At 42.8% G+C, this 24249-nt stretch overlaps 1 protein-coding gene across 1 annotated transcript in view; it reads right to left on the reverse strand.

Annotated features, from left to right (window-relative positions):
* Window positions 1-24249, reverse strand: part of LOC142740843 (excitatory amino acid transporter 5-like) — a 414141-nt gene that overhangs the window by 172121 nt on the left and 217771 nt on the right. Inside the window, exon 3 of the mRNA XM_075850270.1 lies at window positions 1638-1850. Within this exon, the coding sequence (XP_075706385.1) occupies window positions 1638-1850 (213 nt within the window). The remainder of the gene's footprint in view (window positions 1-1637; window positions 1851-24249) is intronic.

Raw genomic sequence — 24249 nt, forward strand, 5'->3', positions numbered from 1 at the left:
ACTCCAACACCCCTCTAGAACAACAATTGCCATACCCTTGGAATAACCTTAGTAATAACCTTTAATAACCTTAGTAATCTCAAAATATGCCACACTGCTAGCTCATATTAAACGCTCTGTGCTATTAAGGGACACAATCATTACGTGGAAAGCTTTGCGCAAACTAATGCTCAAGGCACATGCTTCTATGGGATAACCTGGAGTTTATAGCAGGTCGAACCAGTAAACTGTTCAACCAATGGAAGGACAAAGGAGTGAAACAATTAGATGATTTAATACATCCTAAGGAGGCTAGATGGCTATCGCTGTAGAAATTCCAATCCAAATTTGCTATTGGAAACCTTCAATACCTCCAATATCTCAAAATCAAGACCTATTATTCTGAGAAACGGCACCTAATAACCTATTTGACTCCATTTTCACAGGATCACATAAGAGATCTGTATCTCACTTATATGTTACTCTTAGTTCAAAATTAATATCCATATCTCCCAGAACAGCTTTTAAGCGTTGGGAAAAGATCATGGGTAATACTGAGGGGACTTAATACATAAAAAGCCGTTTAATTGCTTTCCACAAACATATCATCCATGAAAAATGGAGAGAAACTAAATTTAAAATATTACAAGCTTTTTACACATTCACCCTCAGAAAAACGGCATGTACGAAATGTGATGATTTAGTTATTCAGGTCTTTACCATGATCTTTGGACTTTCCCCAGGATTCCATCTATGCTGGCAAAAGGACTTAGGCCTCATGCACACGACCGTGTTCGGTCTGTGATATACGGACCGCATGTCGGCCGCATTTCCTGGATCGAACACAGTTCAGGGAGCCGGGCTCCTAGCATTATAGTTATGTATGATGCTAGGTGTCCCTGCCTCCCGCGGTAATGCTGTCCCGTACTGAAACATAAAAAAATAAATTACTAACAGCACATGTAACTGACCTATCCCGATTGATCCAGCATTTCAAAACATTATTCTATTTAGACAGGCCGGAATTACAAATAAAGAAACACAGGCTATGAAATGTTTTGGGAAAATGGAAACTCTCTTCCTCACACATCATTTCTCACCCACAGATATAGCACATGCTGTAGGTCCATTATTGCTGACTCACTGGCACTGTACTGAGGAGAAAGAATAATGAAAAATAATATATATATATATATTTATATATATATATATATATATATATATATATATATATATATATATATATATATTTAAAATTGGTTTCAATGAAACATTTTCTATCCTTTGGCTTCTTCAGCTTGCAATACAATGCATGCTGCACAATGCCGTCCTGTCCTCATTCCACGGCTTAGTCTGTAGACCATCTCTGACTTCTATTGACGGCTAATCTAAGCTCAACTTAATTCAAGAGAAGTCTGAGAGGGGCTACAGGCTGAGCCATCAGAGAGCCGTCTGTCAGTATGAGGATGGAACAGCATTATGCAGCTTGCATTGTATTACATGCAAGCTGAAGAAGGCAAATGGTAAATCGTGTTTAATTAAAACCAATTTGAAATCTCTTTTCTTTTTTAGCATTTAAGTAAACTATGTGTATGTAGATATAGCAGCAAAGTGAGGCTTTAATCATCCATATAATGATATAGTATCATTTCACTCACCTTATTAAATCTAGCAAAGCATCTGCAGAACTTAGAACAGGCCTTCCACCAGTATGATTCTCCTTTTGAGCTGCAGCACCAGGATGAATGCAAATCACCAATATGATGCCTAGTGCAACAGCCATGAACGTTGTCCATAGGTAATATGTGATAGTAATGAGACCCATTCTTCCGCAAACTTTTGAATCCATTGTTGCTAATCCAGACATCAAACTAAAAGATGAAACATTTTTCAGTAATCGTAATGATCCAATCATTTTCATTGTTTGAAACATTGTTTTAAAACACACTATTTTCTATTTACACAACTTCAATTTTACTATACAAATATTAATATGTACAAACAAATACACTTAAAGGGGTTTTCCCACGAGGAACATTTATGACATATCCACAGGATATCAGAAAAAAGGAGATTTTTGAAGCAGCACTAGTCCCGAGTATGGTGCGGTGCACGCTGTCAAGCCAGGCAAACCCACTCCAGCACGATGTATATCCAAAGAAGTAGTAGGACAACAGCACACGTCTTCAAATCATCAAAGTGGTTTTATTGTCAAGACATCCACAAACGACAAGCAACGTTTCGACCCATAGTGAGTGAAGGGTCTTTGTCAGGCTTGACAAAGACCCTTCACTCACTATGGGTCGAAACGTTGCTTGTCGTTTGTGGATGTCTTGACAATAAAACCACTTTGATGATTTGAAGACGTGTGCTGTTGTCCTACTACTTCTTTGGATATCCACAGGATATGTCATAATTGGCAGATAGATGTGGGTCCTACCTCTGGGACCCGCACCTATCTCTAGAATGGGGCCCCTAAACTCCCGTTCTACCTCTTTGTGTGTCGGCTGATTTCCGACCATGAAGGTGAAAACAGCGTAGCTCGCTGAGCTACGCTGTTTTCGTAAGCCCCATAGAACTGAATGATAGCTACGGAAAAGGCATAGCTCGCATTCTACGCTGCTTCCGTAACTGCTATTCACTACTATGGGAGTTACGGAAACTGCGCAGCTCAGCGAGCTAGCTATGCTGTTATCGTAACTCCCGACCATAAAGTCAGGAAGTGGCCGGGAGACAGTGATAGCAGACAAAGCTAGAATAGGGTTTAGGGGGCCCCGTTCCAGAGGTGGGACCCGCATCTTTCTGACATTTATGACATATCCTGTGGATATCAAGAGAAAAAGAATTTTTGGAGCAGCACTAATCCCGAATCTGGTGCGGTGCACGCTGTCAAGCCAGGCAAACCCACTCCGGCATGATGTAAATTTCAAAAGAAGTAGTAGGACAGCAGCACACGTCTTCAAAGTGGTTTTTATTGTCAAGACATCCACAATCGACAGGCAACGTTTCGACCCATAGTGAGGGGTCTTTGTCAAGCCTAACATCATGTCTAAAAACATCGTTTTAAATAGGTGAATACAAGTAATCACATGGTCCGTTTCAACCAGTGAAAATCGTGAACCCGGTCTCCCAGGTGAAACATACATTAGTCTTAATGACAATCTTCAACTTGTCATATAATACTCAAAAAGTGTAAAAATGCAACATACAATACATCTTCAATACATCATCAATATCAATATATCAATCGCTATTCTTATGATGGAAAAACAAAGGAGGGAAGTTCACCACACTCCAAGTTCCAGTTCCGATCCTAGAACGCTACTGCGCATGCTCCGCAATCAGTCGTCTCTGCGGCACAATGGAAACAAGCATTTGACCAAAAAGAATATCACAATCGAGTATATATAGAAAAAATAATATCCTCAATCATGGCGAGAATCCATCGATCTATATAGCGCAATTGTAGCTATATATATATATAAGCAACTTGGGACAAACTCAATTCAGTTGTCAAGGACGCCATCACTAAATAACGATAAGTCACGTGTGACCAGGTCTCCGAAGAATCAACGAAAAAAAGGGAGAAAGGGCAGGTTATTTCTGCCTCTAGCTAATAATATAGATCACAAAGTGAGAAGATCTTCAAATAATCTACTGTGTTAAATCGCCTACATGAATTAGATCACTGAAGTGATCAAAAATTTAAGGGAATGCTCGTAATATCTGTCCGATGATATACATCAGACAATTATACGGCAAAAGAAACACAAGACTATAAATTGATTATCGATCATCACCTGTGACCTCCCCATTAAGGTCCCTATGATCTCAAAAATCAATGCACAAAAAAACTCGCAATGGATGAAAACATGAGAGGAGCAATTATGATCTTCATTCTGGTCATATATCCGCTGGTGTGTGGTGAATGAATCTCCATCAAGAATATTCTTAAACTGTAAAAAATATTTAAAAAGATATTAAGAAAACAGGAAGATGAAAATAGATGCAATGAAATGTATCCAAGAAATCACCCATCATGTGTACATTGTTAATAAAATTTTTTAAAAACAGCAATGGGATCTCAGAGTCCAGGTATTATCTTACATTCTAGATTCAAACCTTTGGGATATAAGGAATCTAGTTCAAAGATCCAATGTAATTCCTTCTTTTTCAATAGCTTTTGTCTGTCCCCTCCCCTCCTGAGTATCGGGACACAATCTATTGCCCTAAATCTCAATTGATTTAACTGGTGATTTTTCTCAATAAAATGCCTCGGTAATGGAAGTTCCATCATTTTCTTCCTGATTGTACCCTTATGCTTATTAATTCTCAATTTAATAGGCATAGTCGTCTCTCCTATGTAAATTAATGAACAGGGACGTGATCATATACACAACGAAATCTGAATTACATGTAAACCTATGTCCAATATTGAAGACCTTCCCAGTGTAGGGGTGCTGTAATTTATTCCCCTTCAAAATATTGTTGCAATTGCAACAATTTAAACACGGAAAATTTCCATTTGGGGGGGGGGGGGGGGCAAAGTAGTAATTGTGTGTTTTTCTTTCTACTTCCCACATCTGACTTAACCAATGTATCTCTCATATTCTTAGTCCTCCGATAGGACGTAATAGGTGGTGTTCTCAACGTGTCAATCTCATTATGTCCCTTCGACACTAGCGGCCAATTCTTTCGCAGAATATTACCTATACGACCACTCAAATTGCCAAAGGTTGAAATGAACGGTATATGTTCAACTTGTGTATTCTTGATTTTAGACTCCAAACTATTGTCTAGTCTATCCCTATGTTTCTGCACAAGATTCCTAGGATAACCTCTCCTCTTAAATTTATTACACATCTGGGTCAACCTAACTTGTTTTTGTGTGGTGTCTGACACAATTCTATCAACTCTTAGCAGTTGACTCCATGGCAAAGACTCTATCATGTGTCTAGGTTGGTTACTGCTATATAAGAGGAGATTATTTCTGTCTGTGGGTTTCACAAATAGATCTGTGGAGAATACTCCATCTTTTAATAGTACCAATGTATCCAAAAATTGCAACTCTCGGTCAGAACAAACCATGGTAAATTGAAGAGCTGGAATATGAGCGTTAAGTTCCAACAAAAATTTATCTAGACACAACCTATCACCCTCCCCATATGACAAATGTCATCAATAAATCTCCACCAGCAGCGGATGTGGCCCATGAATGTGGAGGTGTAGACATGCTCCTCCTCAAAGGTGGACATAAAGATGTTAGCATACGTTGGGGCCACATTGGACCCCATCGCGGTCCCCCTAAGCTGTAGATAGAACTGGTCACCAAAGAGGAAGTAATTCCTCCCTAGTACAAAATCCAACAGCTGGAGGATAAAGCGTCTACACCCTGGGTCACACCCGGTGCTGGCGAGACATTTCTCTATTACCCTTAAACCTCTATTGTGTTCAATGCTAGTATACAAGGATATAATATCGAATGATACAAGTAATATGGGACCTCTAGCCTCAATTTTCTGTAATTTATTCAAAAAATCTGTTGTGTCTTTGATATATGACGAGGCCTTCAAAACATATTCCCTCAGGACTTTATCCAGTAAAATGGCAATATTGTTAAAAATGGAACCTCTCCCCGATAAAATTGGTCTACCTGGGGGAGCATGCAAATTTTTATGAATCTTGGGCAGTGTGTATAATACTGGAGTGATTGGTTCCTCTACCTTCAAAAAATTCCCTAATTGTTGGTCAATAATGCCTTGTTCCACTGCAACATCAATAATCCCTTTAATCTCTCTCAGTAAATTTGACTTAGGATCTCTAGGTAATAATTGATATATCTCACTGTCTGCCAGTTGTCTATAAATCTCAGATTCATATTTAATGCTATCCAAAATGACCGTGGCCCCACCTTTATCGGCCTGTTTTATAGTAATCTCCTTATTGCTCATAAGTTCCTTCAAAGCCTTCCTTTCCTTATTTGAAAGATTCTAATTAATCCTTGTATCATGAATGGTGCTCTCTTTCAATATCCTAATCTCATCTAGCACAATCTTGGAAAATGTCTCAATGACTGGGCTAGAGGGAGGCATATATGTGCTAATTGGTCTAAGACCTAATTTGTTAGACTGAAACATACAATTCGAATCAATTTTATCAGACAGTATCATTTTCTTTAGAAAACATTATTTTAAGGTTCAGACGTCTAAAAAAACTTTTTAGGTCCAGATCTAATTGGAACCAATCAACATTAGTATCAAGACAAAATGAGAGACCCTTCTGTAATACTTGTAGTTGGTCATTCGTAAGATCTATAGACAAAATATTTACCACCATGTTTTCGTTCTTGGAGGGTTCCTCCTCATTGGGGGTCTCGATCTCGAACGGAATCTGCCTCTTGCGTTGCCGTTGATGCTTCCGTCCACCCCTCCTAGACCGTCCATGTTTCCAAGTGGACCTTTGTCTAAAAAAGGTACATGATTGGCTTCATCGGTTGAATAAGAATCACCTGTGGTATATAGAGGATTGCCACTCCCCAGTTTCCTTGGTTTTCTCCGTCTCTGGGAAGGACCATATGCGTTGACATTTTGCCAATTATAAATTTTTCCATTTCGATAGTCCTCCAGATCACGATGCCACTTATCTCTTTTCGTTCTCTCTATCTCGGTCTTCACTCTATCCAAGTTAATAGAGATTTTCTCCTTTAGAGAACCGAAGGTCTGCTCATTAGAGGATTGAACGATTAATGCTTCAACTTCCTTCAATTTGTTTTCAATCAATACGATTTCTGATTGCAGATATTCCACATTGAGAAGTATTAAATCAAAGGCATATTTATTGGATATGTGTTCAAACTTCGTACAGAAGTATTCATTATTAGGAAAAAGATTCGGGCGTAGATGTGATCTCAAGCCCCTGAGGATTCTCTGTGCCTTGTAGTACTCCAATAATGTGGATAGATGTAACTCCAGTGAAATCTTTCTCTTAGCTTCACTTTCCTATTGCCTCTTCAAGGCATCCATTGATGGTGTACTTAAAAACGCTGAATCATAAGTTGCACTCTGTACAATCCTCAACGCATCTTCATTGCTGTATGCAAATGTCTTTGACATACCTTGTAAAGGTGGTGCAGTAGTATCTCGGGGAATCAGACCCATAGTACTGGGTGGATTCGGATTCATCCTCCAAAGTGCACGCTTCTGTGGTTTGATATCAAGAGAAAAATAATTTTTGAAGCAGCACTAATCCCGAATCTGGTGCGGTACACGCTGTCAAGCCAGGCAAACCCACTCCGGCATGATGTAAATTTCAAAAGAAGTAGTAGGACAACCGTACACGTTTTGAAATCTTCAAAGTGGTTTTTATTATCAAGACATCCACAATTGACAGGCAACGTTTCGACCCATAGTGAGTGAGGGGTCTTTGTGAAGTCTAACATCATGTCTGAAAACATCGTTTTAAATAAGTGAATACAAGTAATCACATGGTCCGTTTTAACCAGTGAAAATCGTGAACCCGGTCTCCCAGGTGAAACATACATTAGCCTTAATGACAATCTTCAACTTGTCATATAATACTCAAAAAGTGTAAAAATGCAACATACAATACATCTTCAATACATCATCAATATATCAATCGCTATTCTTATGATGGAAAAACAAAGGAGGGAAGTTCACCACACTCCAGGTTCCAGTTACGATCCTAGAACGCTACTGCGCATGCTCCGCAATCAGTCGTCTCTGCGGCACAATAGAAACAAGCATTTGACCAAAAAGAATATCACAATCGAGTATATATAGAAAAAATAATATCCTCAATCATGACGAGAATCCATCGATCTATATAGCGCAATTGTAGCTATATATATAAGCAACTTGGGACAAATTCAATTCAGTTGTCAAGGACGCCATCACTAAGTGACGATAAGTCACGTGTGACCAGGTCTCCGAAGAATCAACGAAGAAAAGGGAGGAACGGAGGATTTATTATTTCAGGAACTTTAAACCTTGACACACAGGGCCGCCATCAGGAATTTCTGGACCCCATACAGCCAAGATGTCTGGCTCCCCCTCCATTATCGGGGGTGGGCAACGGAAAGTGTGACACTCACGTTTGTACGTTATACGAATTATCTGATTTTTGTGCTGATGTCAATTACAGTGAAGGAAACCATGGAGCAGGCAGTGACCGGTTAATGCTATGGATTTTGACCTATTTAGCCAAAACGTATCCGACTGTATGGCAACCAGTGGGATACGTCACACGGGGAATGGCCCAGGGGAAACTCCTGAAGTCACTGTCCATGAACAGGGCTGGAGCCTTCTATTAGCGCTCTGCCCAGGGACTATGGCGCTGTTCCTGATGTCCATATATGTAAAGTGATGTTAGAAGCTTTGCAAAGCCTGAGTACACTGCTAGAGCGTCGGCAACGCTAACTAGGGATTCTGGCCCTGGAGAATCCCCTGATGTCACTTTACATATATGGACAGTGATGTCAGGAGCTTTCCCAGAGACAAAGTCCACGGGTAGAGCACTTGTGATGCTCAGCCTGGGGACTCCAGAATAGCAAAATCTACTACGCTATTCCATCCTTCAAAAATAAGGTAAACAGACGGCTACCAGCCCGACGTAGACTAAAAGGACATAATGGAGCCCTGTGAATTATTGTCTACGTCGTTTATAGTGTACGTTAGGAGATTTCCTGACGTACACGATAAACTTAGGGCAACAACATGATGTGAAGGGGCCTTAAGGGAAGGGGAGCGCTTGTGACGATGTAAGGAGCACTAATGCTCCTTTCTTACGTTGCCATTAGGGTATGTGCACACGTAGTGTTTTCAGTCATTTTTCAGGCCGTAAACATCCTGAAAAACGGCTGAAAAATCGGAAGCAGAACACCTACAAACATCTGCCCATTGGCCATTTCAATGGGAAATACGGCGTTCTGTTCCGACGGGGCGTTTTTTTACGCCTCGTTTTCCAAAAACGGCACGTAAAAAGACGCCCGTGAAAAAGAAGTGCATGTCACTTCTTGGGACATTTTTGGAGCTGTTTTTCATTGACTCTATAGAAAAACAGCTCCAATAACGTCCGTAAAAAATGCTGCGAAAATCGCGAGGAGCTGTTTTCCCTTTTGAGTGTGTGAACATACCCTGAGGTATGTTCACACGGCCGAAAAATCGGAAGCAGAACGCCTCCAAACATTTACCCATTGTTTGCAATGGGAAAAACGATCGCGGAAAAAAACAGCCGTTTTTGTCATAGACTCTATAGAAAACAGCTTAAAAAAAAATGGCCGTAAAAAACGCAGCGAAAAACACGAGTGGCTTAAAAAACGTCTGAAAATCAGGAGATGTTTTGCCTTGAGAAGAGCTCCGTATTTTCAGACGTTTTTGAACATACCCTTAAAGTTCAATGTGTTTTTCCACAGCAAAAATCTGAGGCTTTCTCTTTCATTTCTGACGCAGATGTGCCACAAGCGTGTAGCAGAACCGCACGAGAATAAGGGCGGATGTACACGAGCGGGTGCGTTTTGCGCACGCAAAAAATGCGGCATTTTGCGTGCGCAAAAGGCACTTAACAGCTCCGTGTGTCATGTTCATATGGTGCGCGGCTGCTTGCTTTTCACGCAGCCGCCATCATTAACCCCTATCCGCACCAGGACGTAACTGTACGTCGTTGCGGGAAGTTACTTCCCGCACGAGGACGTACAGTTACTGAGTTAATCCCGGTGCACACTGTCGGCGACAGTGTGCACCGGGAACCAGGAGGTCAGCTGTCGCCGACAGCTGACACTCCCCTCTTGCCGGCCAGCGGTCCTTTGCCGCTGATTTCGGCGCATTAACCCCTTAAATTCGGCGATCGGGTGCAATCGCCGAATTTTAGGGGTTTCTAACATATCGGCAGACCCCCGTCCGAAATCGCGGGGTCTGCCGATAGTTAGTATGGCAAACGGAAGCCAAACAATGGCTTCCGGGTCTGCCATGGACAGAAGCCCATCAGGACCAACCTTCGGCTGGTCCTGATAGGCTTCCTGTCAGAGTGACAGGAAGTCACTGTGTCGTTCCCGATGCACACTGTCGGCGACAGTGTGCATCGGGAACTTGGAGATCAGCTGTCCCCGACAGCGGACACTCTCCAGTGTTGCCGATCAGCGGCTCATCGCCGCTGATTTCGGCAATTAACCCGTTACATGCGGGGCTCGATTGCAATCTCCGCATGTAGCGGGTTTGTAGCGCATCAGCAGCCCCCATGCAATCGTGGGGGCTTCTGATGCTTGTGATGGCACCTGGGGGCCAGACAACGGCCCCCAGGTCTGCCATGTATGTCAGCCTATGAGGATCAGCCTCTGCTGATCCTCGTAGACCAACTGTCAAAGTGACTGTGACGTCACACTGACAGTTGGAATACATTACCCTACCTAGGTAGTGTAATGTATTCTAGCAGCGATCAGAGCTGCAGGTCAAAAAAAGAAAGTGTAAAAAGTAAAAAAAAAAGTTAATAAACAAAAATATAAAGTGTAAAAAGTAAAAAAAAGTTAATAAAAATGTTTTATAAAAGTGTAAAAATAAAAGGTTTTGTTTTCCTATAATAAATCATTTATTATAGGGAAAAAATGAAAACGTTAAAAAAAAGTACACATATTTGGTATCGCCGCGTTCGTACCGACCCAATCTATGAAACTATAATGTTAATTTTTCCGCACGGTGAACGCCACAAACAAAATAAACTGAAAACTGTCAGCATCGCTATTTTTTGGTCACCACCCCTCCCAAGATATAGAATAAAAAGTGATCAAAAAGTTGCATTTACCCCAAAATGGTACCAATAAAAACTACAACCCGTCCCGCAAAAAACAAGACCTCCCACAGCTTTTTTGACGAAAAAATAAAAAAGTTACGGCTCAGAATAGCGTGTCCCAGAAAATAAATTATTTTATAGAAACTTCATTTTATTGTGCAAACGCTGCAAAACTTAAAAAAAACTATACACATATGGTATCGGCGTAATCGTACCGACCGGCAGAATAAATTAAAACGTAATTTATTGAGCACGGTGAACGCTGTAATAAATAAAGAATTTAAAGCGCCAAAATCGCTGTTTTTTGGTCACCCTAGCTCTAAAAAACATCCTGAGGGGCCAAAATGCTCACTATACCCCTAGAAAAATTCCTTGAGGGGTGTAGATTCCAAAATAGGGTGACTTTTGGGGGGTTTCCACTGTTTTGGTCCCTCCGGGGCGTTGCAAACCCGACATGGCACTGAAAACCAATCCAGCAAAATCTGCTTCCAAAATCCAAAAGGCGCTCCCTCCCTTCTGAGCCCTGCTGTGGGTCCAAACATCAGTTTACGACCACATATGGGGTATTGCCGTAATCGGGAGAAATTGCTTTACAAATGTTGGGCGGCTTTTTCTCCTTTATTCCTTGTAAAAATGAAAAAATTCTATGTTTCCACAGAAAAATAGGTGATTTTCATCTTCACAGACTAATTCCACAAAATTCTGCAAAAAAACTGTGGGGTCAAAATGCTAACTATACCCCTAGAAAAATGCCTTGAGGGGTGTAGTTTCCAAAATGGGGTCACTTTGGGGGGGGGTTTCGGCTGTTTAGGTACCACAAGACCTCCTCAAACCTGACATGGTGCCTAAAATATATTCCTAAAAAAAGGAGGCCCCGAAATCCACTAGCTGCTCCTTTGCTTCTGAGGCCTGTGCTTCAGTCCATTAGGACACTAGGGCCACATGTTGGATATTTCTAAAATCTGCAGAATCTGGGCAATAAATATTGAGTTGCGTTTCCCTGGTAAAACCTTCTGTGTTACAGATTTTTTTTTATTACAAATGAATTTCGGCAAAAAAAATGAAATTTGCAAATTTCACCTCTACTTTGCCTTAATTCCTGTGAAACGCCTAAAGGGTTAAAATATTTTCTGAATGTGGTTTTGAATACCTTGAGGGGTACAGTTTTCAAAATGGGGTGATTTATGGGGACTTTCTAATATATAAGGCCCTCAAAGCCACTTCAGAACTGAACTGGTCCCTGAAAAAATAGCCTTTTGAAATTTTATTGAAAATATGAGAAATTGCTGCTAAATTTCTAAGCCTCGTAACGTCCTAGAAAAATAAAAGTACGTGAAAAAAAATGATGCAAACATAAAGTAGACATATAGGAAATGGTAACTAGTAACTATTTTGTGTGGTATTACTATGTGTTTCACAAGCAAATACATTTAAATTTAGAAAAATGCTAATTTTTGCACATTTTTGCTAAAATTTGAAGTTTTTCACAAATAAATATTGAATTTATCGACCAAATTTTTTCACTAACATAGAGTACAATATGTCACGAGAAAACAATCTCAGAATCGCTTGGATAGGTAAAAGCATTCCGGAGTTATTACCACATAAAGTGACACATGTCAGATTTGAAAAAATAGGCTGTGTCCTGAAGGCCAAAACAGGCTGCGTCCTTAAGGGGTTAATGACACTCCGTTTGGATGTTTGTAAACAGAAAAGCACGTGGTGCTTTTCTGTTTGCATGAATTTTTTTACTGCTGTTGCGCGAATAACGCGCTTCCCATGGAAGTGCTTCCGTGTGGTGCGCGTGATTTTCACGCACCCATTGACTTCAATGGGTGTGTGATGCGTGAAAACACTGAAATATAGAACCTGTCGTGAGTTTTACGCAGCGGACTCACGCTGCGCAAAAATCACGGACAGTCTGCATTGCCCCATAGACTTGCATAGGTCCGTGCGACCTGCGTGAAAATCAAGCGGGTTGCACGGACGTAAATCACGTTCGTGTAAATCTGCCCTAAGGCCCTGTTCACAGAGAGTTTTTTTGCCGCATTTTTTTCAGCGGAAACCGCATTGGAAACTGTGGCAAAAAACAGTCTAAATTGCCTCCTATTGATTTCAACGGGAGTCGAAGGCGTTTTTTTCCCGCAAGCGGAAAAAAACGCTCATGAGAAAAAGAAGCGACATGCCCTTTCTTCGGGCATTTCCGTCTCTAATCTACCATTTACATCAATGGGAGGCAGAGAAAGCCTGAAAGAATTTGAAGGCAGATTTTTCTGCCTGCAAAAAACTGTGTGAACAAGGCCTAAGTCCCATTGTCATTCAAAGTTGCTTATCCTCGGCTTTTCGATGTAATATAAATAGCATGCTGCTTATTCATGTGGTGGATTATTTTTGATGGTGCGGACAAAAATACACGTGGAAAACTTTTCGTAGCATGTCAACTGGGTTGCGGAAACCTCATATGCATGGGATGCAGAATCATCGGCATGTATCGGAATCCGTATCAAATCCAACATGTGTGAACGGGGCCTTAGGGTGAGTTAAAAAAAAACTAGGCCAAATGCACACGATACTTATGTGCAAATTTGTCGTGGATATTTTCGTGCGGCAAATTCGCAGTGTAATACAGTACCAGCAAAGTAAATGAGATCAAGAAATCTCATCTACATCTCACATTTTCTGCACAAAAATTGACCTATAAAAAACACACGATTAGGGTATGAGCACACGTTTTTTGAGCAACTCGCATATTTCGCTGCGTTTTTCGCTGCATTTTTTACGGCCGTTTTTGGAGCTGTTTTCATTGGAGTCTATGAGAAAACGGCTTCAAAAACGTCCCAAGAAGTATCCTGCACTTAGTTTGACGAGCCGTCATTTTACGCGCCATATTTTGACAGCGACGCGTAAAATGACAGCTCGTCTGCACAGAACATCGTAAGACCCATTGCAAGCAATGGGCAGATGTTTGCCGATGTATTGGAGCCGTCTTTTCAGGCGTAATTCGAGGCATAAAACGCCTCCATTACGCCTGAAAATTGGTCGTGCGCACATACCCTTAGGTGCAGATTTTACCTGCGGTTTTGATGCGGATTTTGTGCACCAAATTCCTCAATGTGTGCAATACAGAATTTGCTAGGGATTTACAGCAACTTAACCCTTTACATTGTAAAGGATGAAATACGTTACAATTCTGCAACATAATAGACATGCAGCTGATTTAACCCCTTCCCTCCTCAGTCATTTTTCGGATTTTCACTTTTGTTTTTTCCTCCCCACCTTCCAAAAGCTATCATTTTTTTTATTTTTCCGTCTATATAGCCATATGAGGGCTTGTTGTTTCTGGGACAAGTTGTAGTTTTTCATGGCACCATTTATTGTACCGCATAATGTACTGGGAAGTTGAGAGAATTATTTGTGGGGTGAAATGAGCAAAAAACTGCGATTACGCCATTTTTTGGGTGTTTTGTTTTGTACGGCATCCATCAGGTGGTAAAAATGACATATTCACCTTATCCTACAGGTTGATACAATTACGGCGATAGCAAATTTATATGTTTTGTTTTATGTTTTACCACTTTTAAAAAAAATAAAACTATTTGCTAAATTAAAAAAATGTTTTGTGCCGCCATGTTCTGAGAGCCATAACTTTTACATTTTTCCATCAATTTAGTGACGTTTTGTGGTATATGCAACTTTTTGATCACTTTTTTGAAGCGCTATGGTGACCAAAAACCAGCAATTATATATATATATATATTTTTTACTGCATTCACCCAGCGGGTTAAACAACGCTATATTGTGATAATTCAGACTTTTAAGGACGCGGCGATAACTAGTTGTGTTGGCTTTAATTTTTATTTACATTGATTTAGGGAAAAAATGTGAAAAGGTTTTTTTTATAACTTTTAATACTTTATTATTTTTTGGAACATAAAAAATAACTTTATTTAGCTGTTTTTTACTTTTTTTTTATTAGTCCCCCTAGGGGACTTGAAGCAGCGATCGTTGCATCGCTTGCATGATATACTGCAATACTAATGTATATCATGCACAGCTTTCTTGATGGAATAATAAAAAAGTTATGGCTCTTAGAATAAGGTAACACAAAAAGTAAATGATTTTTTACAAAAAGTATTTTATTGCGCAAACGCCATAAGACATAAAAAAACTATAAAAATCTGGTATCAGCGTAATCGTATCGCCCCACAGAATAAAGTGAATATGTCATATATAGCGCACGGTGAACGTTGCAAAAAAAATAGAATAAAAAAACAATAGTAGAATTGCTGTTTTTTAGTCACCACGCCACTTAAAAATAGAATAACAACTGATCAAAAAGCTGCATGCACCCCATGAAAACTACAATGAATTCCTCAAGGTGTCTAGTTTCCAAAAGGGCGTCACTTTTGGGGGGTTTCCACTGTTTTGGCACCACAAGACCTCTTCAAACCGGACATGGTGCCTAATAAAAAGGAGGCCTCAAAATTCACTAGGTGCTCCATTGCTTCGGAGGCCGGTGCTTCTGTCCATTACCGTACTAGGGCCACAAGTGGGATATTTATCAAAACTGCAGAATCTGGGCAGTAAGTATTAAGTTGCGTTTCTCTGGTAAAACCTTTTGTGTTATAAAAAAAAAAGTTATAAAAAGGATTTTCTGACAAAAAAAAAATATGTAAATTTCAACTTTACTTTGCTCTAAATTCCCGTGAAACACCTAAAGGGTTCATAAACTTTCTAAATGCTGTTGTGAATACTTTGAGGGGTCTAGTTTCTAAAATGGGGTGTTTGATAGGGGTTTCTAATATATAGGCACCTCAAAGCAACTTCAGAACTGAACTGGAACCCAAAAAAATAAATAAATGAGGCAACACTTCGCTTCTTACATTATACCGAGAATGAGCCGTGCCCACTACGAGATGACCCCAGTTTTGACTGTTTGTATAAACGGAGACCCCTATTAGACCGTTTCAGTGCCCGGTTTTCTCAAGCATACACCCCCGAGAAGTATATTTCTATTGATGAGTCCTTGGTACATTTTAAAAGGAGGCTTCAATACCTGCCGGGTAAGAGGGCAAGGTATGGCGTGAAGATGTATGAGTTGTGCGAGAGTGCATCAGGGTATACCTACAAATGTAGGATATATGAAGGGAAGGACACCAGTATTCAGCCCCCAGAATGCCCCTCTTACTAGGAGGTATGCAAAAATTGTGTGGGATTTGGTGCACCCACTGTTGGACCAGGGTTACCACCTCTACGGGATAATTTTTATACCAGCGTCCCACTCTTCAACTGCCTCACTTCCAGAAGTCCTGCGGCATGCGGCACTGCTAGAAGAAACCTGAGAGGCCTCAATAAGACTCTGCTTGGGCAAACACTCAGAAGGGGTGAGAGCAGGGCACAATCTAGCAGCAACATATTGTGTGTCAAGTACAAGGACAAGAGAGATGTCCTTGTATTGACAACAATACATGGCCACACCAGTACCCATGTACCTGTAAGAGGTACCAGTACAGAGACCCTCAAACTAGACTGCATCCTGGACTACAATAGGTACATGGGAGGGGTAGACTTGTCAGATCAAGCCCTGAAGCCCTACAGCGCCATGCGGTGTGGTATAAGAAGCTGGCCGTGCACATCATACCAATGGCATTGTACAATGTGTATGTTCTACGTCGATGTACAGGCAAGACTGGAACTTTCCTGGAATTTCAAGAGGTGGTTATCAAGAAACTAATTTTTAGGGACCATGAAGGGGGGGGTAACCAAGTACTTCTGGAAGCGAGGCCACACGCATCGTACCAGGGCAACACTTTCCAGGAGAAGTTCCCCAAACTGGCAAGAAGAGAAAAAGTCAAAAGAAGTGCAAAGTCTGCTATAAGAGGTGGATAAGGAAGGACACAATATATCAATGTGACACGTGTCCTGAAAAAGTAATGCTGTGTATGAATGAGTGTTTTAAAATTTATCATACATCCTGTAAAGGATCTGCCAGACACAGCTTCTGTCACGACGCCCGTGGTTAATCAGTCTGCATCTGCTCCTACGTCTGATAGAGTGACTCGATCTGCTCCCACTCAGGCTGAGGAGTGGGAGAACCTATCACAGCCTGGCCAGTCGGTTCTAGCTCCCGCCCTCGGTCTATGTATACCTTTATTTGCTTCTTGTCTTTGCCTATGATTGTCTCTTGTTTCCTGGCTTTGCTGTTCCAGCTATTACTATTGACCTCTGCTTCATATTGACCCTGGCTTTACTGACTACGCTCCTGCTCTGCGTTTGGTACCTCGTACACTCCTGGTTTGACTCAGCTCGTTCACTACTCTTGTTGCTCACGGTGTTGCCGTGGGCAACTGCCCCATTTCCCTTCTGTGTACCCTTGTCTGTTTGTCTGTCGTGCGAGTATTGAGCGTAGGGACCGTCGCCCAGTTGTACGCCGTCGCCTAGGACGGGTCGTGCAAGTAGGCAGGGACTGAGTGGCGGGTAGATTAGGTCTCACCTGTCTGTCTCCCTACCCCGTCATTACATAATCACAGGCCAATATACCTTTTCTAGCCTGGTTCCTACTACTATGGACCCCCTTGAGACCCTGGCTCAGCAAATTCAGGGTCTCTCCCTACAGGTCCAAGCCCTGGCTCAGAGGTGCGACCAGCGTGATGCTAACCAGCTAGTGCCCTCCAGCTCACCTCTTGAACCCCATCTCAAGTTGCCTGACTGGTTCTCAGGGGATCGGAAGACTTTTTTCTCCTTTCGGGAGAGTTGTAGACTCTATTTTCGTCTAAGGCCCCACTCCTCATGTTCTGAGAGCCAGCGAGTGGGTATTATTGTCTCCCGGCTCCAGGACGGCCCCCAAGAATGGGCCTTCTCCTTGGCTCCTGACGCCCCTGAACTTTCCTCTGTTGACTTTTCTTTTTCCGCTCTTGGTCTCATCTATGACGAGACTGACAAGACTGCCTTTGCTGAGAGTCAGCTGGTGACCTTACGTCAGGGTGAGAGACCCGTTGAAGAGTACTGTTCTGACTTTAGGAAGTGGTGTGTAGCTTCTCGCTGGAATGATCCTGCCTTGAGGTGCCAGTTTAGATTGGGTCTGTCGAACGCCCTGAAAGACCTATTAGTTAGCTATCCATCTTCTTACTCTCTAGATCTGGTTATGGATTTAGCGGTACGTCTTGACCGACGTCTCAGAGAAAGACGACTTGAACGTTTTTGTGCCTTCTCCTCTGTCTCCCCCATGATGGCTTCCGAGGCTCCGTTGCTTCGTTCTTCCACAGAAAACTCGGAAGCACCAATGCATCTCGGGGCCTCCGTGTCTCCCCAACAACGTATAGCGCTCCGTAGGAAGAATGCTCTCTGCCTCTACTGTGGGGATGACAAGCATCAAGTGAACGACTGTCCTAGGCGTAAGAATACTCCAGCCGGAAAACTTCCGCGCCTAAGTGACCATCGGGGAGGTCGCTTGGGCGCACAGGTATTTCCCATAAATATGAAACCTAATAAGATCTTGCTTCCCTTTCAGGTCTCTTTTGAGGGTAGGTCTGCCACCGGCAGTGCCTTCGTGGATTCAGGGTCTTCTGCTAATATTATGTCTGTGGAATTTGCTATGTCTCTAGCTATGCCATTGATTGATTTGCCTAAACCTGTCCCGGTAGTGTGTATCGACTGCACCCCACTTGCTAATGGTTATTTTACGCAGCATACCCCTGTTTTTGAACTCATTGTTGGCTCCATTCATTTGGAGCAGTGTTCTGTACCGGTGATGCAGGGATTATCGTCCGATTTGGTTTTAGGCCTTCCCTGGTTGCAGATGCATAATCCCACGTTTAACTGGAGTACTGGGGATCTTACTAAATGGGGTAATGAATGCATGACGTCCTGTTTTTCTGTTAATTTTATTTCCCTCCCTGAGGAGGTGAACACTCTACCTGAGTTTATTCAGGACTTCGCTGATGTTTTTTCTAAAAAGGCCTTCGATGTGTTACCTCCTCATAGAGAATACGATTGCGCAATCGATTTGGTACCAGGAGCTAAGCTCCCTAAGGGTAGGATTTTGAATCTCTCTTTTCCCGAACGTGAGGCCATGAGAGAATATATCCAGGAAAGCCTGGCCAAGGGTTACATTCGCCCCTCTACTTCTCCGGTAGGTGCTGGCTTCTTCTTCGTAGGGAAGAAGGATGGTGGTCTTAGGCCATGCATTGACTACCGTAACTTGAATAAGGTCACTGTAAGGAACCAGTATCCCCTTCCTTTGATTCCTGATCCCTTCAATCAGGTTCAGGGGGCCCAATGGTTCTCTAAGTTTGATCTTCGGGTGGCTTATAACCTTATCCGAGTCAGAGAAGGGGATGAGTGGAAGACTGCGTTTAACACGCCCGAAGGTCATTTTGAATACCTCGTCATGCCCTTTGGGTTGTGTAATGCTCCCGCGGTCTTCCAGAATTTCATAAATGAGATTTTAAGAGACTACCTGGGGGTATTTCTTGTAGTGTACCATGATGACATACTTGTGTTTTCCAAGGACTGGTCCTCCCACATTGAGCATGTCAGGAAGATGCTCCAGGCCGTTCGGGAAAACAAACTCTTTGCTAAATCCGAAAAATGTGTGTTTGGGGTGCAGGAGATACCATTTTTGGGTCAAATCCTCACTCCTATCGAATTCCTCATGGACCCTGCCAAGGTTCAGGCTGTGGCTAAATGGGCCCAACCTGCCTCCCTGAAGGCGTTACAGTGCTTCCTGGGGTTTGCTAATTATTACAGGAGATTTATTGCTAACTTCTCGGTCATCGCTAAGCCTCTTACTGATCTTACTAGCAATGGTGCTGATCTCCTCCACTGGCCTCTGGAGGCGGTCCAGGCTTTTGAGATCCTTAAAGGAACAGTGTCACCAACATTTTTTTTTTTATATCAGTTTTATGTTAGGGTTTAATTAAAAACGTTTATATTTATTTGTGTGTTTGTGTGTTACTTTTTTCTATTTTTACACTTTTTCTTCCCTATGGGGGCTGCCATTTTTTTTTCCATTTCTGTATGTGTCGATTAACGACACATACAGACATGGAATACGGCAGCTCCAGTCCCATAGGAACTGCGAACGGGGCCCGTTCCATCCACTTTGGTGTACGCCGTGTGTGTGGGAACGGCGCATGCGCCGTTTCCACACAGTCCGATTTTAAATGCGCGCCGTCCGGCGCCATTTTCCTGTGGACCGGAAGTCGCGGCCGGGCCGTAAGATTACTACTTCCGGTCGCGGCTTACGGACTTGTGCACATGGAGCAGCGGCAGCAGACGGAGCGGACGGACCGGAGGGAGCGGCGGCAACTGGAGCAGGTAAGTGATTTCTATGTATGTTCGTGTTTCAGTGTGTTTTACTAGTGTATGTAAACCTTCTACACTGTGTGTTAGCTCAAAAAATGGCGACACACAGTGTAGGAGGTTAGACCGTTCAAACCCCTCGTTTCTCCCGGCACTAGCCAGGATAAAGGAGGGGGGGATTCTGAGAGCTCACTAGAGCGAGGGATTTTTTTCCAATTTTGCAGCATAAAGCAATGTGGTTGCTTTACCACATGCAATGCTGCAATTTTGGGAAGTGCTCCATCTAGTGACCAGTGCTGGGAAATATTATAAATTGAATCCAATTTATAATATTTCCTGACTCGTGAAAAAAATAAAAAAAATTAGAACAATGTTTAATCACCTACACACTAATTGTTTAACTAAAAAAAAAAAAACCATGTTTTGCTGGCAACACATTCCCTTTAAGAAGTGCTTTATCTCTGCCCCAGTGCTGATTCAGCCTAACCAAACGGAGCCATTCATCGTGGAGGTTGACGCCTCAGAGGTGGGAGTAGGGCCTGTCTTGTCCCAGGGTACCAGGTCCCTCACCCATCTCCGTCCCTGTGCCTACTTCTCCAGGAAGTTCTCGCCCACTGAGAGTAACTATGACATGGGCAACCGCGAACTCTTAACCATTAAAAGGGCATTTGAAGAGTGGCGCCACTTCCAGGTAACGGTCCTTACCGACCACAAGAATCTGGTCTTCCTAGAATCTGTCCGGAGGCTAAACCCGAGACAAGCTCGATGGGCGTTGTTTTTTACTAGATTCAACTTTGTGGTCACCTATAGGGCTGGGTCTAAAAATATTAAAGCTGATGCACTGTCGCATAGCTTCATGGCCAGCCCTCCTTCGGAGGAAGATCCTGCTTGTGTTTTGCCCCCAGGTATAATAATATCCTCTATTGATTCTGACTTAATAGATTCACCGCCTGAAAGAACGATTAAAATACTTTTATTATCAATTTGTTAAAAATGGCTCAACCAGCCACTATTTCCAAGAAAACAGGCATAAGCAAGTGTTAGGCGAAAAGGAAGTGTCCAGGGTAATGGTATATTTCAAAACACCCAGGACTAACTCTCCCTATTTATGATATATTGATTCGCTACAATCTTGCCAAAAATGTCAATGTATCAATGTATCAAGATCCTACGCGTTTCAGCATTGTCACTAAAACAATACCTCATCAGGGATTGATATACATAGGTAGTTAAATTCTAAAGGTAGAACACTGGATAGCACTGTTTATGTGCTTATTTTAACCTCCAGCCACGCATACGGCTCTGATGTACTGGCCGCACACGCGCCTGAGAAATCATGGGCTTTTAAGGTTAAGAGCCCGCCCTTCAGACATCGTCATCGGGGGCAGCCGCCAATCCAAGTTCGACACGGCACAGCTGTGACGTGCAGGAGGCGGCTTGCCTCCTTCTAGCCGACCAATCAGGGCGCCCGGACAACGAACGTGTCCATAGTAACCAGGGGACGCTAGACGCGGCTCCTGATATGTCAATCGACAAAACACAGAGTAAATGGGTAACGATCATGTTCCCCTCCTGTACTCACCACCACTGTCCCAAGCAATTAGGCACATTGAAAGGAACAGGGGGGACATAGCGCACTCACCAGGGGCAAATCTCGGTGTACGGACTGTCACATCAATGACTACGTTGTTCAGCACCGTAGATACACATAAAGTCACAGAGTTCTACAAAAAAGGCAACGGCCCTGGATATCATAGATCAATTTGCCCATACCAGACCAGAAAGGATAAATATATTAACAACCAAAAGGGCACTGTTCCAAAAGGGTCACTAAATGACACCCTATCATTGCCCAACAGTGCCCCCTCAATAAACAACTAGGGCACTCGGTCATGCCCAAAATTAGAGAAAGCAGGAGTAGGAAATTTGTTCATTCAGGCCATGAGGGTTGATGGTCTGCATGCGGAAAATCCATTCCGCCTCTTTTTGTAGAATCTTTCTATCAAGATTCCCCCCTCTCAGGAGTGGTCTAACGTGTTCGATTCCCTGAAAGGCCAGAACTGTGGAATCCCCATCATGGCATGACCACACATGTCGCGCCACCGGGGTGTCCACTTTTCTTCTGACATCCCCTATGTGGTCGCGGATCCTCCTCCTGAACTCCCTACCAGTCTTGCCCACGTATTGTAGACCACACTTACATGTGATAAGATAGACAATTCCTTTCGTCTTACAATTAATGAATGACCTGTTGTCAAATGTTCTTCCAGTTTTAGTGCTCGTAAATTTCCTACTGCACAATACAGACTCGCAAGCTTTACATGTCCCGCATCTAAAGGTCCCTTCAGTACTCTTCAACCAAGTATTGACCTGAGTCTGCGGTTGTAAATGGCTGTGAACAAGACGATCCCTCAGGTTGCGTCCCCTCCTGTATGTTATCAGAGGGTAATCCCCCACCAGGTCCCCTACATCCGGGTCAGCTTTTAAGATACCCCAAAATCGTTGAAGGACTTCCCTCACCTCCCTGTTAGCCGAATCGAAGGTACCTATCATCCTGATGTATTCCTCCTCCATTCTTTTCGGTTTAGGGTTTAGGAGGTCATTCCTATTGCAACCCAGGGCATTCTGAAATGCCTCTTTTAGTACATTCTTGGGGTATCCCCTGTGTCTAAATCTGTTCTCCAGCTCCCGTGCAGAGACCCTGAAGTCGGTGATAGTCGAGCAGTTTCGGCGTGCCCTGAGATATTGGCCCTTCGGTATTCCTCTTTTGAGGTTTGTCGGGTGCCAACTTTCCCAGCGCAGCAAACTGTTCGTTGCCGTTTCCTTACGGTACATGTTCGTCTGTATGGTTCCAGAGTCCGTCTTGGAGATCAAAATATCTACGAGCACTAAAACTGGAAGAACATTTGACAACAGGTCATTCATTAATTGTAAGACGAAAGGAATTGTCTATCTTATCACATGTAAGTGTGGTCTACAATACGTGGGCAAGACTGGTAGGGAGTTCAGGAGGAGGATCCGCGACCACATAGGGGATGTCAGAAGAAAAGTGGACACCCCGGTGGCGCGACATGTGTGGTCATGCCATGATGGGGATTCCACAGTTCTGGCCTTTCAGGGAATCGAACACGTTAGACCACTCCTGAGAGGGGGGAATCTTGATAGAAAGATTCTACAAAAAGAGGCGGAATGGATTTTCCGCATGCAGACCATCAACCCTCATGGCCTGAATGAACAAATTTCCTACTCCTGCTTTCTCTAATTTTGGGCATGACCGAGTGCCCTAGTTGTTTATTGAGGGGGCACTGTTGGGCAATGATAGGGTGTCATTTAGTGACCCTTTTGGAACAGTGCCCTTTTGGTTGTTAATATATTTATCCTTTCTGGTCTGGTATGGGCAAATTGATCTATGATATCCAGGGCCGTTGCCTTTTTTGTAGAACTCTGTGACTTTATGTGTATCTACGGTGCTGAACAACGTAGTCATTGATGTGACAGTCCGTACCCCGAGATTTGCCCCTGGTGAGTGCGCTATGTCCCCCCTGTTCCTTTCAATGTGCCTAATTGCTTGGGACAGTGGTGGTGAGTACAGGAGGGGAACATGATCGTTACCCATTTACTCTGTGTTTTGTCGATTGACATATCAGGAGCCGCGTCTAGCGTCCCCTGGTTACTATGGACACGTTCGTTGTCCGGGCGCCCTGATTGGTCGGCTAGAAGGAGGCAAGCCGCCTCCTGCACGTCACAGCTGTGCCGTGTCGAACTTGGATTGGCGGCTGCCCCCGATGACGATGTCTGAAGGGCGGGCTCTTAACCTTAAAAGCCCATGATTTCTCCGGCGCGTGTGCGGCCAGTACATCAGAGCCGTATGCGTGGCTGGAGGTTAAAATAAGCACATAAACAGTGCTATCCAGTGTTCTACCTTTAGAATTTAACTACCTATGTATATCAATCCCTGATGAGGTATTGTTTTAGTGACAATGCTGAAACGCGTAGGATCTTGATACATTGATACATTGACATTTTTGGCAAGATTGTAGCGAATCAATATATCATAAATAGGGAGAGTTAGTCCTGGGTGTTTTGAAATATACCATTACCCTGGACACTTCCTTTTCGCCTAACACTTGCTTATGCCTGTTTTCTTGGAAATAGTGGCTGGTTGAG

This window comes from Rhinoderma darwinii, chromosome 1 (genome assembly GCF_050947455.1).
Source record: "Rhinoderma darwinii isolate aRhiDar2 chromosome 1, aRhiDar2.hap1, whole genome shotgun sequence".
In the NCBI taxonomy this organism is placed as follows: Eukaryota; Metazoa; Chordata; class Amphibia; order Anura; family Rhinodermatidae; genus Rhinoderma; species Rhinoderma darwinii.